The sequence below is a fragment of the Neltuma alba genome, unplaced genomic scaffold (genome assembly GCF_004799145.2).
Source record: "Neltuma alba isolate B1F8T4 unplaced genomic scaffold, ASM479914v2 tig00011340_pilon, whole genome shotgun sequence".
Classification (NCBI taxonomy): domain Eukaryota; kingdom Viridiplantae; phylum Streptophyta; class Magnoliopsida; order Fabales; family Fabaceae; genus Neltuma; species Neltuma alba.
Window position 1 is genome coordinate 428831 of NW_021636042.1, and position 18726 is coordinate 447556.

At 34.8% G+C, this 18726-nt stretch overlaps 2 protein-coding genes across 2 annotated transcripts; one reads left to right on the forward strand and one right to left on the reverse strand.

Annotated features, from left to right (window-relative positions):
- Positions 1-650: 650 nt before the first annotated feature.
- LOC114712200 (geranylgeranyl transferase type-2 subunit beta 1) lies at positions 651-6185 on the forward strand. The gene is made up of 10 exons (XM_028896674.1): positions 651-773; positions 1968-2033; positions 2175-2325; positions 2439-2555; positions 2873-2939; positions 3035-3183; positions 4099-4232; positions 4323-4421; positions 4540-4615; positions 5729-6185. The coding sequence occupies exons 2-10, from the start codon at positions 1980-1982 to the stop codon at positions 5818-5820; spliced, it is 939 nt and encodes a 312-aa protein (XP_028752507.1). The 5' UTR covers positions 651-773; positions 1968-1979; the 3' UTR covers positions 5821-6185.
- A 2360-nt stretch (positions 6186-8545) lies between these two features.
- LOC114712199 (dynamin-related protein 1C) lies at positions 8546-17928 on the reverse strand. Its single transcript, XM_028896673.1, has 16 exons — positions 17549-17928; positions 17375-17438; positions 16836-16940; positions 16143-16244; positions 15610-15660; positions 15430-15491; positions 14052-14142; positions 13878-13942; positions 13559-13753; positions 13306-13425; positions 13142-13212; positions 12378-12603; positions 11656-11706; positions 10749-10974; positions 10263-10402; positions 8546-8912 (listed from the first exon to the last, which is right to left on the reverse strand). The coding sequence occupies exons 1-16, from the start codon at positions 17678-17680 to the stop codon at positions 8787-8789; spliced, it is 1827 nt and encodes a 608-aa protein (XP_028752506.1). The 5' UTR covers positions 17681-17928; the 3' UTR covers positions 8546-8786.
- Between the last annotated feature and the right edge of the window lie 798 nt (positions 17929-18726).

The following is an 18726-nucleotide window of genomic DNA, read 5'->3' on the forward strand; positions in this document are numbered from 1 at the left end:
GGACAATTATGTTGCTGTTAGTCCTATTTTTTCTTATTTAACATCTAATATCCTAGTTATTGTAGATTTGAATGAATTTTAATTATGACTTTAGATCAATGATTTTAATTATTGAAAAATTTTAAAGATCAAAATTCTCAATGTTGCTATACTTTATTATTATTATAATATTTTCTTATATTTTGTTATTAGTGATTAGTAATATTATTGTATTTAGTTATTTTCAATTAAATTATATTATTTTAATATGATCGATTTGATCCGAGTTGATTTCAATTTGACCCACTATTCAGTCTCATTTTTTTATTCTCGATTCAAAAAGTGCTTTACAAAAATCAACTCATGTTTATTATATATAACTAAATTTATTTTTTTAATATATTTAAATTAGTTAATTAACTCTTAAGTATACAAAGTAACAAGCTAATGGGATGACAATTACCAAAATGTTTTTCTCTATATAAAAAAAATGTGACAGGAAATGAACTAATTAGAAAAATTACTTCAAGGTCTCACTCAACACCCTTCCCTTAAAATCATCATTGTCTTACCAGTAAACTAGTTGAGTTGTCGATTTACTCTCTTTCTAAAGTACTCAATTTGGTGGGCGTTGAGTGAATTTCCCCTTGTAACCCAGTGAAAAAAAGAAGATAAAAATACTCCACTGGGAGGAGTTGCATATTCATATTTTGGTCGTCATTCCACACTTGGTCGAGCTCGCCGTCCGCCGTTGTCAGCCCTGCTTGGGTGTTCTCCGGCAAGTATTGAAGAAAGTACGAATCCTGGGGTTTTGTCTTCTCCCGAAATCCGGGGTCATTGATTTGTTACATCTGGCGTTGAATTTAGATTTGAATTTGCCACGTGTCATCTGTTTATTGTCAACCCCGCGTCGGACGCCGTCGCACCGTTTATTGCTCTGTTTTAAATTTGCGATGTTTAATTATTTGGAAGATCTTAAATTACAAAGGGTGTTATCATTTGCCATTCTTTAGTGGCTTGGAGGAGTTGCCTGAATCAACTGGCGAAGGCATCTTCGTTAAAGTGTCTAGAGCCAAAATTAATAGGGTATACTATCAACTATGCGTATTTCAAAGATTTCAGTGGGGGAAGATGCCCCCACTGCGTGTAAAGTGTAATACAGGTCCGCATATGGCGAAGGCTGACTAATGTGTTGTGAGAATAGGATAGACCGCAGGGCATCAGTTATATATTGCGTGGGAGAGACTCTAGCCTCTCAAAAGCTAGGGTATTGTCCGTAGGTTTGTTTTCTGCATTTTTCTTTATTTGCGACTGGTTTTGCTCTATTCCTTGAGGTTTAACCTTCGTTCATTCCTTGCTCTGCATTGAGGTTAAACTGAGCTTTTATATCATAAACAAATACAGCCTCGGTTCCGTCATGCGCAAAGTTTTAATGATGAATTATTCTGCCCAAACTGTTGTTTTGGGCGTGCTAAGTATTTGTTTTGCAAGTTATGTTTAGTGTTCAAAAATTCATGATGGCACTACTTTGGTTTTCAGTACTAATAATTCGGCATACAGTCGTCCTTATTCTTGGCATGGTGGGTTCCGCAAGGGAGGGAATCGGATTAGATATTCATCTATAGTTTTCATGCATAAAGCCATAAACTCGACTTATTGAATCTTTGATGATTGTTGAAATGTGAATCTTGACTGAATTTACTATTTCTCTGCTTTCAGAGTCTAGTAGAGAATTGGATAATATGGTGCACATAATTGTTGCAATATTATTGGTTAGGATTAGGCGTTGTGACGTGCCTAATATATTAGAGCTACAAATAGATCATTGAGTGCAGGGCATTTGCCTTTCAGCAAAACATAAATATCTGCAATACTAGTGGCCTCAGTATGTTGCAATACCTTCCCACATGTTTCTTATAAAAGAAGGAACATATGGGTTTAATGGCGTACTTATCTCTGATTAGGTCATTATTAATTTGTGGGTGCAGTTTACTTGAAAGATGGGGGAGCTGGTGACTGAAAAACATGTTCGATATATTTTAGCTGCTGAAAAGGTATGCTTCCCATTTATGCATTATAACTGAACAAAAGATGTAATCTTGAGTGGCTGGCTACTTTCAAAGGTGCTTTATGCTTAAGATTTTCATGTCTTTTGTGTTATTTATTTCTCCTCTATCCTTTTCCTGGGCTCTCAGAGGAAAGATGACTTTGAGTCTGTGGTAATGGAGCACCTGAGAATGAATGGGGTATATTGGGGACTGACTACACTTGATCTGCTGGGAAAGCTAGACACTGTGGATGTCAATGAGTTTGTTTCATGGGTCATGAGTTGTCAACATGAATCAGGTTAATTAAAACTTCATTTGATTTCTTACTTCTTTGGGTCTGCGTTAAATTTTCCTTAGTGACTCTTTCTACATTGTGAATTTTTTATTGGATGAGATGCTTGTGATATTTAGGGGGATTTAGTGGAAACATTGGACATGACCCGCACATTTTGTATACGCTAAGTGCTGTTCAGGTTTTGGCTCTCTTCAACAAGCTTGACATTATTGATGTGGATAAGGTGACAAAATGTATCCTCTAGCATATAAATATTGTTCGACTCGGGAACTGCTTTGTATTCCCAAATCCTTTCTTGTGCAGAAGCTTTGTTTCTTGTAAAGTATTTAATGGTCAATAATTCAACTGTGATGCTTCTGTTTGCTTATCAGGATATGCATCTTTAGTTGGGAATATATTTCTTTTCAATTCTGTGCTAAACTAGTTCCTTATCATTACAATTCTTTCTTTGAAAGTTTTAATTTGTGAACAAAAAGCTAGTCCCCATCACTGAAATATTTTCTTGGCCAGAAAGGATGTTAGATCCGACGTTTCTTAACAATTATGTTAGATATTGTTAGCCTGCAAAATGAAGATGGATCCTTTTCCGGGGATATTTGGGGCGAAGTTGATACACGGTAATTTACCCATCTCTATTTTATGATACCTTGGAAGATTGAGCCTTTTTGTGCCTTTTGTCATCCTGATTTAGGCTCACCAAATTCTTTATCAGGTTCTCATATATTGCCATATCTTGTCTGTCAATATTACATTGTTTGGATAAAATTAATGTGGAGAAGGCCGTGAAGTACATTTTAAGCTGCAAAAATATGGATGGTGGCTTTGGTTGCACACCGGGTGGGGAATCTCACGCTGGGCAAAGTATGTTAGATATCAGTAATTACTTTTATTTTAATATCCTGATTGATGCTCAATTCTTTCGTTGGAGCTTCTCATAGGCTTTGGCATGGTCTGATTAATGATTGGTTATTTTGGTAAGCAAATATTAGGTGTATTATTGTGTTTGGTGGGGGTAAAGCTCTTAATCACATGCTAAGGGAGGAAAAGAGTATGTGGAGGATAGCAATATTTACTTGTTTGCTCCACAAATTTATTGAAGAACTAGTGAAAAATGGGGAAAAGTAAAGACTCAGAATCTTGTCACATGCAATGGTCGCAGCTAGATAAATGATTACAGCTATATACATTGATACGGAATTTCCTTGCAAAATGAATGTGATTGCTATTCAATGAGAAATGAAAAATGACTCAGGATCTTGCACATAATCAGAATTTTGAAATAAAATATGGCATGTTTCTAAGCTATGTTTGGTGATAGACTATTCTGGGGCAAATATATCAGTTTCCAAATACATGTGTACTGTAGAATTATTTCAAAGTTAATTGTTTCATGGACTTAGTGTAGAATTTGAATTATTTACTACATGTTTAGAATAAGTTACTCTCACTTTCCTTAATTTTGCTAAAATTACAAAGATCTCACATCTATTTTTAAAACATCCCCTCCCTGAAAAACCAACAGTTTGCGCCACATTGTAGTTCAAAATTAACTTGTTATAAAGAAATCTTTCCTTAACCTAATTAATCAGAGATATGTTTTTTTTTTAATTCTGATTATTTTTAGAAGTTTAAGAAAATATCCTCAAATTCGGTTATTCCTTAAAAAGCTATGTTTTTCCTTAAGAAGGCAATTTTTTCTTGAAAAAAGCTGAAATGAATAGGCCCTTAAAATGACCTGTAGATTTGAAGCTCAGTATGATCTCTGCCTTCTGTCAGTTTTCTGTTGTGTTGGAGCTCTTGCTATTACGGGTTCACTGGATCTTGTTGACAAGGACCTGCTTGGGTGGTGGTTATGCGAGCGACAAGTCAAATCTGGAGGTTTAAATGGCCGTCCTGAGAAACTACCCGATGTGAGTAAAGCTACTAAAAGTTGGATGTATTGCTATGAGTGCCCATTTGGACATTTTTTATTCCTCTAACTTGGATTTGGATCATATCAGGTTTGCTACTCATGGTGGGTTCTTTCTAGCTTGATCATGATTGATAGGGTTCATTGGATTAACAAGGAGAAGCTTATAAAGTTTATTTTAAATTGCCAGGTTGTTTTAGCGGAATTGCTTTCATGTGATTTTGAATCAGTATGTTCCTGATTACTTGCTGGAAGTATTAATTTTGGTTGTGCTAGATTTTCTTAAGTATTCTCTGTTGAATTTGAAGGACACGGAAAATGGAGGAATTTCAGACAGACCCGATGATGCTGTGGATATCTTCCATACATATTTTGGGGTGGCTGGTAATTTTGCTCCACTTTTCTGTCTCTATCTTTCCTTTAGTTATATGAGCTAATATTCATTATTTTCCTGCTGATATATTGTCCTCTGGGCTTTTTGTCTTGAGTGGTATGCGCACTTCCCCACTTATCCAATATAGTATGTCGAGATTTTTCCGTTTTAAGAATGACAGTGGTGGCCACTACCTTTGATTACTGGCTCACTCATTCAAGAGGAAAAGTCACTCTCATTTTAGATCCAAGTGAATCTTGTTATTCCCTTCAAGTTCAGACAAGATTTATGATATTAGTTCAACAAGTCTTAATTAAATAGAAGTGAACTGCAATTAGCGTGTGGTCTTAAATCTTCTCCCTCTCTCTCACACTCACACTAGCGTGCTATGTTGTGAAACCTAACCTTAGTCTGATTTAGGCCGAGTGAAGATTTTTGGATGTCTTTTCATTGGATCATACCTTCTTCCCTGCGATTCATGCTTTCTGTTCTGTGTCTTCTTCCGGTCTGGATGCTCTGAAGTTGAGGATATGTGAAGTTGAAGTTGCACACAGGATACGGTACTGTTGTGTTCAGTATAAAATTTTCTTCCATTCCATAAAGAAAGGTGAACATGTATAGTTTTGGGGTGTTGTGTTCAACTTCATGCATATTCTTTTCTTCAAATCTGGATTTTTCTTTACTCATACCTGCGATTATTGAAATCATGTGAGTCACAATTCAAGGCGATCAGTGATTCGCATGGCCAGACATTCTATATAGCTGTTGAATTGACGTGTGATTCCAAATTAAGCATATCTTGACAGGCATGCCTATCTTCTTTCTGCCTTAGTTTGTTTACTTCTTCAATTTTGTTGTTTTGGTCAGCCAGGCCTATGTCCTCTCTAGGCATGGCAACCTTTAGTTGCGTTCTCTTTCTCCGCCTACCTACCTTAATGGCACATATAAGATTTTAATTCTAGCATGCTCTCAAAAGGAATCAAACCCAAATTCTTTAGGAGAGGCAAGGATTAACCTCTATGGGTTAGTTCATTTTCTTATTCATCAGTTTTTGTTTTCCTGATTCCTTTTCTTTTCAAAAGATTGCTGGGGATTCTCAATTTGTTTTATGTTTGTTCTTGCAGGACTTTCACTACTTGAATATCCAGGAGTGAAACCAATAGATCCAGCTTATGCTTTACCAGTTGACGCTGTAGACCGAATCTTCTTTAAATAAATAAGGGCTCTTATTTCGTTATTTCGACACTTTTTCCCTTTTTTTCCTTTCTTCTTCTTCTTCTTTTTTTGTGACATATTTCCGCATTCATGGTAAAGACGAAACCCTGTCACGCTTGAGAGCTAGATCGGTTTCATATTTGCAAACCATGTAGTTTGATGAATCTTACCTGTGGACATAATAGTACCGTCCATATGGAATCATGAAACTGTCTTCATTGTATACCTAAACTCAATGTGGGGCCTTAGTTAATCCTTTCAAATTCATCACTTTGTGCGTAGAAAATACTTTATAGCAATCTCATTCTTGATACAAGTCACTTGTAACGTATTTTTACATGCTAAGAAATATACTAAGTTGTCAAATCTTTCTAATTTTATGTTTATTAAAGTTTCCCCCCCCCCTCCCCCTTTTTGCCTCTCTCCGTTTACAACTTATTCTTTTATCTTCTCATTATCTCTCTCTCTTTTTTAAATGAGAATTAAACAAGAATAAATTGAAAAAAAAAACACTAAATATACAACAAGTAACTTGTATTTAGGATCAAAATTTCTCTCTACAAATGACTTATATTTAGAAATAGAGTGGTATGAAGATTTTATCTTCCTTGCTTAATTTTTCAACTACTTCCTTAATGGCTTCTCAAGTTGGTACCACCATTTTAAGCATTTTCTTCAGTCAATAAATTGAACAGAGAATGGTGGATTCACGGCTATTGTTTTTTAAAGCCTGGATCACTAATTGAACATTTCATGCGTGACCAAATTCTTACAGAATACAATTTTCAGAGAGCTATATTTCTGCAGTATAATCACGGCAAATATTCTGTGGACAATTTCGTATGTTTTAGAAAAATACCTGTGATCAACAAAAAAGAAGTAATAATTTCGGCCCCCAACAAAAAATAAAAAAGAGGTAATACTCATGCTTGATTTATCCTTAGAATGCGATCCAGAATTTTCGAAAGCCGCTACGTTTTCTTCACATTTCGCATAAGCAAGCCAAGCAAGTTATTGCTGGCATTGTGTTATTAACTTTTTATTTTATTTCATAATATTAATTCGTACTATGGCGATTTTGTCGAAGAACTAAATTTAGTAGTCATGCATAACCACCACAAATTCATTTCCCAGCTCATTTTTAACACCTTGTAATTTTTAACAGAGCTGTCTCTTAAATTAACTGATTAACTAACTCATTCATAATAAAGCCATAGATTCCAATTGGTCGACTTAGATCGTAAAATTTAGCATGAATTATGGATTTACTTCAATAAGAATTACAGCAATATTCAGTTTTTTAGTACTTCCTTCCATCTCGCTCAGATCTGACCAGAATCATAACAATATTTAGCAATATAAACTGACATTTAAGAAAAGGAAAGCAAACAGATCTGACATCCCACTCTCTCATCTCGTCCCTTACAAGCGATCAAAAACAGAAGGAGCTCGACCTGCCCTTACCTGCATTGCTCATCGAATGCAGTGAAATCAGACGATGAATCCGTATGTTCTTGGCTCTTTATTCTGTTGTCAACTTTCCAGGTATGTCTTAGTTTTCCTTCTTTTCTTTTTTTCCCGCCAAATGGTATATATTCTGTGAACTTTTCATGCATATCTGCTTAATGTTTGCGCTGGCAGTAACCAGGAGGTATAAAGATATGTATATTGTTTTTATAAATTCGATAGATTGCACGTCATGAGTAGAAAATTGCGACAAATTCCTTATTTTAATTCCTAGTCACGCAAGTTACAAAAACTAGGCCAGATGAACCCTAATATTGAATATTAATATTTAGTCGTCTTCTTGAATGATGCTGATGCATGACATGAGGTTGCACAACATCAGCCTTAACTCAGGAGAATCGGCCAAATTGAAAGGGCAGTGGCATTCTAAAAAATTAGTTTCAACATTAACACACTGTTTGGCTCAACAGAGAGAAATGAGGGGGAATTTTAAGATCCCTCGTGGAGAAGGAATTTTTATGATACCTTATTTAGTTTTAATAGAAAATTGACTACCCTAACTTTATAAATGTTAAATGAAATTTCTCACTTTTCTATTCTATCAAGATATAAATACATATAATGCAATTGATTAACTTTGACTCATATGACACTATCACACACGTAGGATGTTAAATAAAATTTCTCACTTTTCCATTCTATCAAGATAAAAACCCATGAGTGATAGGTTTCAATTAAAGCATTCAAGGTGAAAAAAAATATTGCATAAAACAATAAAATTAGAAAAAGAAGAAGAAGAAGACAGGCCTAACAATACTTTCCAATTTTGGAAACAATTTTTGAAATTTAAAATTTTATTTCTCAATCAATAAAGCATGAGAGGAAGTAAAATATTTTAGTTAGGTTAATTTTAAAATTAAAAATTTTATTTTTCATCTTTTCTACAAAAAATCCCCACTTCTAAAGAGAAAGCTGGAAGGATAAAAAGGTGAAAAAAACTCCTCCCCTCCCTAAAAGTTATTTCAACCAAGTAAGAAGGGGAGTTAAAAAAATAAAAAATATACTAGCCAAACAACTTCCCTCCCCTCCAAAAACCCGTACCAAAAGTGTGTAAGATTAAGTTGATATCTAGGATGAGACCTATGTCACTTAAGATGTTGATTCGACTACAATACAAATGGCGTGGAGCAAAAAAGTGAAGCACGAGTGAGTTGTCAAAACAAAATAAAAACTGCAAATAATAAATATAGCAGAGAAAATCACACAGAACCAACTCGTTGGCTTCATAAGATCACAACATTGATGTATCTTTATACAAACAAGGGCAGAACGATTATATGCAAGTACAAATACGACCTGCATCAGCCAGCCTGTTCTGTTTTTGAATTACAAATAGAAAATAATAATATCAAGAACGGCAGTAAAAAAAATAAAAAATTCTATGGGTGACACATCTTTCTCATAGGGTAGATGAGGAAAAAAATCAGGCCTTTATAATCTTTATTTCCAAGCTACAGCATCGATATCATCCCTGGCTTGTTTGTACAATTCAAGCCTCTTAGCTATTTGTGTTCTCCTCTCCATAAGCGCTGGGTCTTCATCCAACATGGCCCCCAACTGCTGCTTCTGAAAGATAACCAGACAACATTAGCATAAAAGGTTTTCGCAATATAAACTGACATCAAATATCATGCTTGCAACCAGATTAATTGTCTAACACTATACCTTGATAAACCCTCATACAAAAGATTTGGGTTCAGGTACGAACGAAATCCTCTTAGAAGTTCATTTTAGTTATCAAAAAGAGGCAGTAAAAGTTCCGTTTGGTACGAAACATTAAAGATAAGGGATAAAGATTGGGATTACAATTGAGAAAAATCATTAAAATAGTATTGGGAAAACCATATTAGAGGTACTTATACTTTTTTTCAATTTTTAATTTGGTACCTATGTGTTTTTTGTTCTTAACTAAATCTTTATTTTTTCCTCTATTAACATCATTAATCCTTATGTTAAGACTAAAAATATTAATAGAACAAAGTTATAAGAGCTAATGTTGTTAAAAAGATAAAATTAAATGTTTAATTAAAGGGGAAAAAACACATAGGTACCAAATTAAAAATTGAGAGAAAGTATAGGTACCTTCAATATGGTTTTCCCAATAGTATTTAACATAAGTAATTACTTGTTACATGAGATTTAGCAAACCTATAAAGGTGGGATTAGGGAATACCATTGGTACTTTCCCCATGGTATTCCTCAATTCTATATATATGGGTTTGGTTAATTCCATATAACAAACAATCTTTTATGCTAAATACTTTTTTAATAGATTTTCTCAATCACAATCTCAATTCCTATCCCTAATTTTCAATGCTTCCTACCAAACAAGACCCAAGATTACTTCAACTCAATCGTAGATTACTTCACATGCGTTCCCAAATCAATCGTAGGCATAGGGACAAAAGAAAAAAAGAATTATATCAAGTGGATATGGCAGACACGAGAGTTTGTCCGACACTCCAACATATAGAGGAAGCAAAAAGATCCAAACTACCTGAAAATTATAATGAAAATCTATCAAAAAGAAAATAAGGGGGTCAAGCAGTCAGAATCACATGAAAAAACAAAAAAAGTTGAATTATGGTCATACTCAACTTTTAGGCATGTATCCTTTCTCATCCTTGTCCGTCAATAAATTCAAATGTTTAATCTACCAATTTAGTGACGCAAGATTCATTATATTTAACATCTTACGACATAGACCCCATGATTTGCGCCACAATCAAGATCAACAAAACCAGGAAATTCAATAAGTTCTCTGTGGACACAACAAAATGAAAGCCTTGCAAATTAAGTAAACTAATGCCAGCAACGAAACAATTTTTTTGCTCGACCATGCAAAAACGATTTCGGGAAGGAAGTAGAGTTTATGTATACAAATGCAAACATCAACCAGGAGATATCATATCGTACCTCTTTCTTTCCAACTTGAACATAAAAGTGGTTCAGCAATGATCTCTTAGCCTCCCTTACTTGACAATAAACCACAGCCTTTGGTATGGAATTTCTTAGCGTATCGCAAACCATGTTGATGTAGGCACTAACATTTGATCCTGAAACAAGGAACAAAGTAAATTTACAGAATAAAAAATCTACTCCCGTCTCCCCAGGGGGGAAAAAAAAAATTATGACTGCAGACCTTTCCATGTCAATAAATCAATTCAGGTTAAATTATTAATTATTAATATCCAGAATAAGTAGAACTATGAAATTTAAATCCAAACACTGCAAGAGACCCAAAAGTAATGAAAGTTCAACACACTAAACTCGTAATCTTGTAGGATAAAGAGCTCATGAAAATTACATGGGAGATAACAGGAGATATTCAAAGTCCTAATTTACTCAATATAAACATATATGTGATTCATGTGATGAGATGGCTTGTGGGAAATTACATACCAATCCTCCTGAGGTGATTATCTGTGAAACTGTCCTGACCAGGCCGATTAGGAGTTTTTTCTGGTTCAAGATTATGAATCTTCCGGAAAAATTCCGCTGTTAAATAGCTAGACTCCATATCAACCAGCCGCAGAACTGTCTTCCTACTTTCTTCTCGAAATCTTTCCAATGCTTCATTCGCTGCAGCTGCTATGTCAGACTGAAGTGTTGGAAATCTTCGTAATTCCTGCATTTAAAATAAAAGCATTCTTGTGAAATAATCGCTTGCAGCATCTATTTGTCCAATGTATGTTATATGGTTCAGTTTATGAGAAAAATAACCTTGTAAAAGTGATGCTAAATAGCACTTTTTGTAAAATGCTAAATAGACCGAACAGTATGCACAAGTAACATTGCAAATCTCATTGATATGAGGATCTGGGTGCATTTAAGGGAGGGGAAAATTTAATAATTCACTATGAACTGGCGAGGATGAATTCCGCTCCAAACAACTCAGTCTCACGCCAAATATCAGTTTCAACATCGATTATCACAATAAATAAAGTAGAATGACAGAATAGAAAACCCATGTTGACGAAATAGCTTGAGCTATTTACTAATTTCTCCTTGTACATATATAATAGCTTAGTTTCTTAAAATCTAAGTAGTGCGGTTATGTTTCTCTTTGAATTACATCACAAACTAGAATAAACCCCAAGCATCTGATGAAGTCTGAGATTAGCTATATTATTCACAGCATATAAAGAGTGCTGCTTCCTATAACAGAAAGATTGATGGATAGTTCAAAACATTACAATTTGAATATGACCTACATGTGTGTCTATGTTTGTTCTGTGAACATCACCAGTATTATATGAAAATCACAGAAGAGTCTGAAAGAGTAGTATCATCTCAAAGCCCTGCTTACCTCAGTTTCAGATATTGACTTCCGTACAAGTTCCTTTAAAACAAAATGAACCTGAGGAAGAGGGAAAAAAAATCAGATCACAAGTACATGGAGAGAATTAGGCCAGAAATAATGGGTAACGCAAAACAAAGAAACAAATTAACTAAGACCATTTCTTAGAGTTTTTTAAATTTACTTTCACCTGACTACTTGAGTACCAAACGGTGGATATACAAAATCACAGGTTAAAAAGCGAAAACATATTATAGACTGAAACCTGACAGAAGCATCTATGAAGAAATCTAAAGGTTTCAAAATATATGGTTTTTGAGGTCAAGAATAAATGGGATAAATCTGCTGCTTGGGAAATGATCTATGGTCAGTCTATCACAATTTATCATGAATAGATGAGACTATATGTGGTTTCCAAGGCATTCTGGATAGATAAGATTGTATGCCCTTGAAGATAGCTAATGAGATGGTTCTCACTTAGAATATAGTACATTCTTGCCATTTGAAATGCTTCAAAAGTACATTCTCATAACCTAGAAAAATGCACTTAATGTATTTGAAATGTTGACAAGTTTACAGGTTTATGGATTATGGATGGTTATATTAGACGTAACCAAGTGCATTTAGTGCATATTAGTATTTGATAACTCAATTAGGTGACAGACCAAGAGAACAGAAAACATTCGTTGGAGCCACATCAAACAAAAACAATAGAGTTTGAAAAAGATTACGGCATCCACTGAGGCTTCAGCCGGGCCTTTGAAATAGCTGATAGATCCATCTATAAGTCTTCTATATCCTTGTTCCGGAGCAATCAAATGGGGCTGATACCCGTCAGCTTCCGTAACAACTCTCTGGACATTTTTTAAAGAAAGATGACGATCAAACGGGAGCTTTTTCAAAGCAGCTGGTAATTGGTTGTCAAAAACTCCATATATCCGGTCACCACCAGCACGCCTGAGAATAGCAGTTGGTTAGAGATAAACCCCCCCAAACACAGTAAATATTAAAAACAAAAGATTAGTTGTCAGATTAAGATGTTCCTGAACTTTAAACTAATGCTAAAACCAGGCACGAACCCCCATCCAGATGTTCCTTAACCTCTTCATAAAAGAAGAGACATATCTTCTATTTTACCAGACACAAGAAAAGCAATCTTTCACCATGAAGCATAAGGTAATAGACAGTCAAACACTTGCACATGAATGTACATGGTACATGGTATATTCAAGAAAACGGAAACTTGTGGACAGAAGAGAGCTCTGTCCTCCCATATACGACAATGAATCCATGTGCAGACTGCTTGAGTGTTGTAGATTCGCTTGATCTCACAATAGCATGAATATCCAACAGATGCATTTGCTTGGTAAAAATATTTGTTATATATCGAGATTCTTAAGTGAAAATCTCGTTCAATGTCACTCTACTATAAAAGAATCAGCATTAAATAGAAGAAAATCTTTCTAAAATCAGTCCACTTAAACTAGTTACTTACCCTCCATCCAGGTGTTCCTTAAAAACTTTATCAAATGCACGACACATCTCTAAAATAGTATACAGCTGGGCCTATAAAAACAAGCAGCATAATTTTGCATGAGCAGGAATCAAATAATTTTAAATCTAAGGAAATAAATTTCAGCATGAACTCTGAGTTCTTACTCCTGAGTCAACAGCAATAGGCCTTCCAATGCGATCCAACTCTGCATTAAGCTCATCAATGGTCTTATTTATTAAGGAGATGATGCTAGGTATTTTCTGCCTGATAACTTGCTCCAGATGCTGAATAGATGAAAACCAGTTAATGCAAGAAAAAGAAATTACTAATATATAAATTTCAAATCTGTCCTAAAATAGCTGTACCACAATCACAATGTGAAGCTGAAAATTGAAAACAAGTTATCAAACAAAAAACCTGGGATAGCAGCTTAGCAAGGTATTCTGAGCCCATTTTATGCGCCAAATGTCCATATTCAGGGCTTGTCTCAAAATATTCACGTTCCTTCTTACGAGCAACAATCATGTCAACATTTCTATTTATGTCAGCTTGTGAACGATTCACGATTCCAACCCAAGGATGCTGCAGCCTGTACTGCCTTCCTTCAAGAACCTTCAAGATTCAAGTAAGAAAATGAATCACATTTTAACTTAGTGATAAACTGCCGTTCATGATAAATTACAAATTATGAAATCAAATTATTGAAAATAACCAATCAGTTGTAAGGAATTCATACATCAACAGCATTGGTTCCTTTATCCATAAGGTCAAGTTTAGTCAACACTCCAAATGTTCTTTCACCTGGCACAAATAATAGAAATAATTTGATAAATGAATAACAAACAATGTCATTAATTGGTGGAAACACAACATACACCCTTCAAATTCCTTCCTGACATAAAAAGCATACCTGAAGGATCAACTTCTCTTGCAAGTTTTATAGCATCTGAAGTGGCAATATCTTGATTTGCAGGAGAAATAGCTAGTATAATGGAGTTTGGCTTTATAACCAGAGAGCTCAATCAGATAACATTGAAAAGGCAAACAATAAGAACTAATGTAGACTAATAAATAATGGTAAATTTAAAACCAATTCAACAACTAAGAAATTAAGTAGCCTCTTGCACATTCAGCCAAAGTACCCACTTTCTTCGATTGTGTTGAGAATAAGAGGATGGGCCCACTATTATACATGCTAACCTTTTATGCTTAACTTGAATGGCATACATCCATAGACACAGGAAGCCTGGCTAGAAAAGTAACCCCCTTTAGCACTATGCTTTCTTTCTTAATAGAAATCAATCTTCCTTCTTTAAAAACTTTCATTTGGTCACATTTCTTAGTTTTTTAATCTCAAGCTCATTTGATAAAAAGTAAACAGTTTTCTTCTTTTGGGGGATTAATCTTGGCTCCGAATGTGATTCATAATCCAATTCTTCAGTCCAGAGATGACACTATCACTACGGCCTTGTTTGATTCAACAAAGGGGAAGGGAGGGAAAGGAAGAGGAAGGGAGAGGTTTTAATGGAGGGGAGGGGAGGGGAGGGGAGGGATATCAATGATACCTTGTTTTGTTCAAGAGGGGAGGGAAGGGGCCTTATTTTTACATGGACAACTTTACCCATATTTTTATAATTAAAGATGATATATTATAAATTGTAAATATGATATATATATAAACATATATCCAATATAAATAATTAATTAAAAATTTGGTTTCCATTATTACAGGAAAGTTTCTTAAATGTAAAAATATATGCATATATAATATAACTAATTTTGTACAATCTTTGTGGCTGTAATGGAAGTTTGTAACTTATCTTTATTTTAATAATGAAAAAGAAAAGAAAAGAACGGACATGCGAGTTTGATTATTGGAAAGTAAAAGCCAGCCATAAACAGTTGACAACGTGACTAAGAACCAGGGAAAATGAGTTTGCGAGGGGGAAAAAAGTTTAACTTAGGAAGGCAAATCTGGAAAATTGAAAAGATGCAACGGACAATTTGGTCAAGACGGTCATAATATTTCTCCCCCCTCCAAAAAACCCACTTTTGGAGGGGTAGAGGAGGGGAAGAGAGAGGAACAAGACAAAAAATTTTACATCCCTCCCCCTCCCCTCCTTCCAACCAAACACACGTACCTCTCCCTTTCCCCTCCCTTTCCCTCCCCTCCCCTTAAAAAACCCCAACCAAACACTACTTAAGCCAGAGCTTATTGAGTTGTGCAATAACATTTTTAATCATATTTGATAATTTCCTCTTGCCATTCATACGAGTTGTACAATTACCTTCTCAACATAAGATCGAACCATGTTTTCAATATCTTCAACAATAGTGTCCGGTTGTCCCTCTGTAAAAGAAGCCAAGATTTCATCATCCATTACAAATTCTAGTGATTCCCGTTTTTTTTTTTAAAAAAACTGCCACTTGATTTGCCCATATATACTGGGGCATATGCTGAAATTTACCTACTGCAACCTTGGTTAGTCCAGGGAGATCTATGAGTGTTAAGTTTACAACTGCATACAAAGCGAGGAGGGCATCATTAGTAAAAAAGAAAAAAAAATAAGTATTCTCATCCTGACAAGAGAGATGTAGCATAAAAGGAAAAACATAGTGTTCTGCAGTTAATAAAAATCATTTGAGCCATGTTTAGCAAAATTTTGTACGCTGTTAAGGCAGTATAACTGAATGTTCAGAGAAAACAGATTAAAAGACAGATCTGAAGCCAACTGCAAACTATATCAAAGCTATCCATTTCAACAAATTATTGTTACAGCTTGGTATACGATTATCCTTATATGATCCTCATAAAATCTTTTCCTCCAGAACTTGAGATTAGATAGAACTTTTAAACAACGAAAATTGCAAAAATTAATGGCAGTTAAAATTTTAAACACGGTCAGGGTCCACACTAGAATGATCACCTTAGCAAACAAATTAACATAATATTACTAGCATGGCATTTATAATATTATCAGGGTGTAATGCTGTTACAAACCGTGAGGAGAATATATGCTGAGGTGAATTGGAACATTAGAAATTTGCTTTGTCTTTCCAGTAACACGATCTGTTTCATCTGCAATTTCTTTTCTCACAGCAGCTGCATGGACAGTGAAACAAAACCCACAAAACTTTATTACAGTTAACAGTCATTAACTACTTACTATTACAAGATTGATTGTTGTTGATTACAGTTGAAATTTCAACGAACAAGCAACCACTAGTGATTAGTAAAAAAAACTGCCTTTCAGCTTTCCTCCCCTGGGGGGATGCTTTCTGTTTCTTTCCTTCTTTTTTTTTTTTTATTTTTAAAATGTCAGTATATCACGTCTTATAATCTGTGACGATTTTTGCTTTAAAAATAACAATAATTTTGAATATGGGAAATCATTGAAAAATTGATCAGAATGGTACAATATACTATGCATAATACGTAATTAAATCTATCACCGTCTATGGGAGGTTGAAAGCTACATTGAACTCAATTGAAAATAAGTTTGAAGTTGTTGACGAAGACAAACTTGTTTTCCTAGACCAACACTGATCCTAGCTAATTTGAGATAGACAGGCTTATCAATAAAAATGAAATGCGGAACATGCAAGTGACTGGACATGAAGATATCTGAATTCACATCAGTGCTGCATATCTTATTTGGACAGCAGTCAAAATTTAGTGAGAAACTGCATATACCAAAGTCAGTGAATCTCTTTCTTGGGGCGTGAAGAAACTCAGCATATTCCGTCCCACCCTCTGTCTTATGAAGTTGCAGCACTAGGGGTCTCCGTGTGACAATGCCTTACCAACAGAGAAAGTCGATGTCATAAAACCATTCAAAGAAACCAAAACAAATATTCAGCAACAGCAAATAAATGTTTGAATTCCTCGAGAAGATAAGATAGGTTAGCAAATGGTACTTCACAACAGCAACCAGTTAGCTCTGACAAAAATCCAAAAAAAAAAAAAAATCTTGTGCAATGTACCAGAAAAGGCAAGAAAGGTAAGTTAAAAAAAATAAATAATAAATTTTGCACAGTCTCTTTTTGCATCAGCTCAACCTATCCATTTCAGACTTGGAATCAACTTTCAGTTTGTCAAAAACACCAAACTTGCTGCTGCCCAGCAGGACAGCAGCATACTTGTTACTTCTCATGCTTCCTCAACTACACTGCAGATTATATAGATAATAACGATAAAAACACGAGATATTCCAGATTAACACTGAGCCTTACCAGATCCACGAGGCAGAAAATCTCTTCCTACCACGCTTTCCAAGACTGACGATTTCCCTGAACTCTGGTTTTCAAAACATACAACCACAGAATCAGAACATTCATTGTCAATACCTCATAGAGCAACCCCACAAGATTTGAGATTATGAAAGAACCTGAAGACTCGATACATACCTGGCCACCAACCACGGCAACCGAGGGAAGAGCCTCCCAGAGGGACAAACCCTCGCCACCATGGTCACCCAAGACAGTGCAAGCTCGTTGAATCTTATTGATAAGCCCGATCAAGCTCGTCATGGTCGCCATTTTTGGATATTCAGGTATGGATAGTCACAGATTATACGTCAGGAAAAAATGAGGATCTCAAATGGATTAAATGAACCCAAGTAATGAGATCTGAGAAGAGAATGCGGGATCTAGGAAAAGATTTTCAGATCGAAGCAGTGATGGACGTCGATGCAGAAAACGCGTCCAAAGAGAAGGGGAAGAACGTGAACGGAAAGGAGACAGGCGAAGAAACAGAAGGAAAGCAAAAACGGTTGTTAGGAAGAATGGCCACTCCACAGTTTACAGTTGTGCAAAGCAAATTTTGTTTGGAAGGTTCCATCAATCAAATTGGAGGATATTAGTTCTAACATCATTTTTCAAAATTCACACAATTGTTGTTTTAAAGTTTTTTTTAAGAGGTTAAAAAAAAGATTTTGATTACTAGCAATAAAAATTTTAATTTGTTGAGTTCACCCTGTTAAATTTCAAGTGACATTTTTAAAATTATGCCCCAGGTACTTTACACTTTTGAACCTACTTAATTTATTGAGTTTACCCTTTACCCTTTACACAAGTAAATTTTAATTCAATACTACTACTTCCGGTCCTAATTATAAGACCCAATTGATTAATTTAGAGAGATTAAGAAATTTAATTAAATTAGTTATTTGTAATAAATAAGTGTTATTTTTTTCTAAAATATTCTTGCTAATCAAGTTTGTTATCTAGAACTACCATTATTAAAGGATCATCTTAAAAAAAAAGAATAAATATGAGAAACAAAGTAGATTGGAGTCTTATATTTAAGATCAAAATAAAAATCAAACAAAGTCTTATATTAAGTACCGGAGGTAGTATAATTTTAGCATTTTCCTCTTGCCATGTGTGTTCATTTTCTTATTTTTATTCATCGCTTTTTTCCTACTTTTAAAATTACCTTGAAGTTTTAGGTAACTTTTCGTTAACTTGTAAGGTTAATGGCTCTAGATGCTTGACCAGGACAATGATAGGTTAAAGAGAAGCACTCTCCAGTGGCTAAGTGGGTAAGATTATTTTAAATGCTAACATAATTTTTAGTCTTTTCT

Coding starts and splice junctions, on each gene's coding strand:
- LOC114712200 (XM_028896674.1), top strand. CDS start 1,980: ATGGGGGAGCTGGTGACTGAAAAACATGTTCGATATATTTTAGCTGCT. Junction 2,326..2,438: donor GAGTTGTCAACATGAATCAG/GTTAATTAAAAC, acceptor TGTGATATTTAG/GGGGATTTAGTGGAAACATT. Junction 4,233..4,322: donor GTCCTGAGAAACTACCCGAT/GTGAGTAAAGCT, acceptor GGATCATATCAG/GTTTGCTACTCATGGTGGGT.
- LOC114712199 (XM_028896673.1), bottom strand. CDS start 17,680: ATGGCGACCATGACGAGCTTGATCGGGCTTATCAATAAGATTCAACGA. Junction 13,213..13,305: donor CTATTGCTGTTGACTCAGGA/GTAAGAACTCAG, acceptor TTGTTTTTATAG/GCCCAGCTGTATACTATTTT. Junction 8,913..10,262: donor TTCAAGTTGGAAAGAAAGAG/GTACGATATGAT, acceptor GTTATCTTTCAG/AAGCAGCAGTTGGGGGCCAT.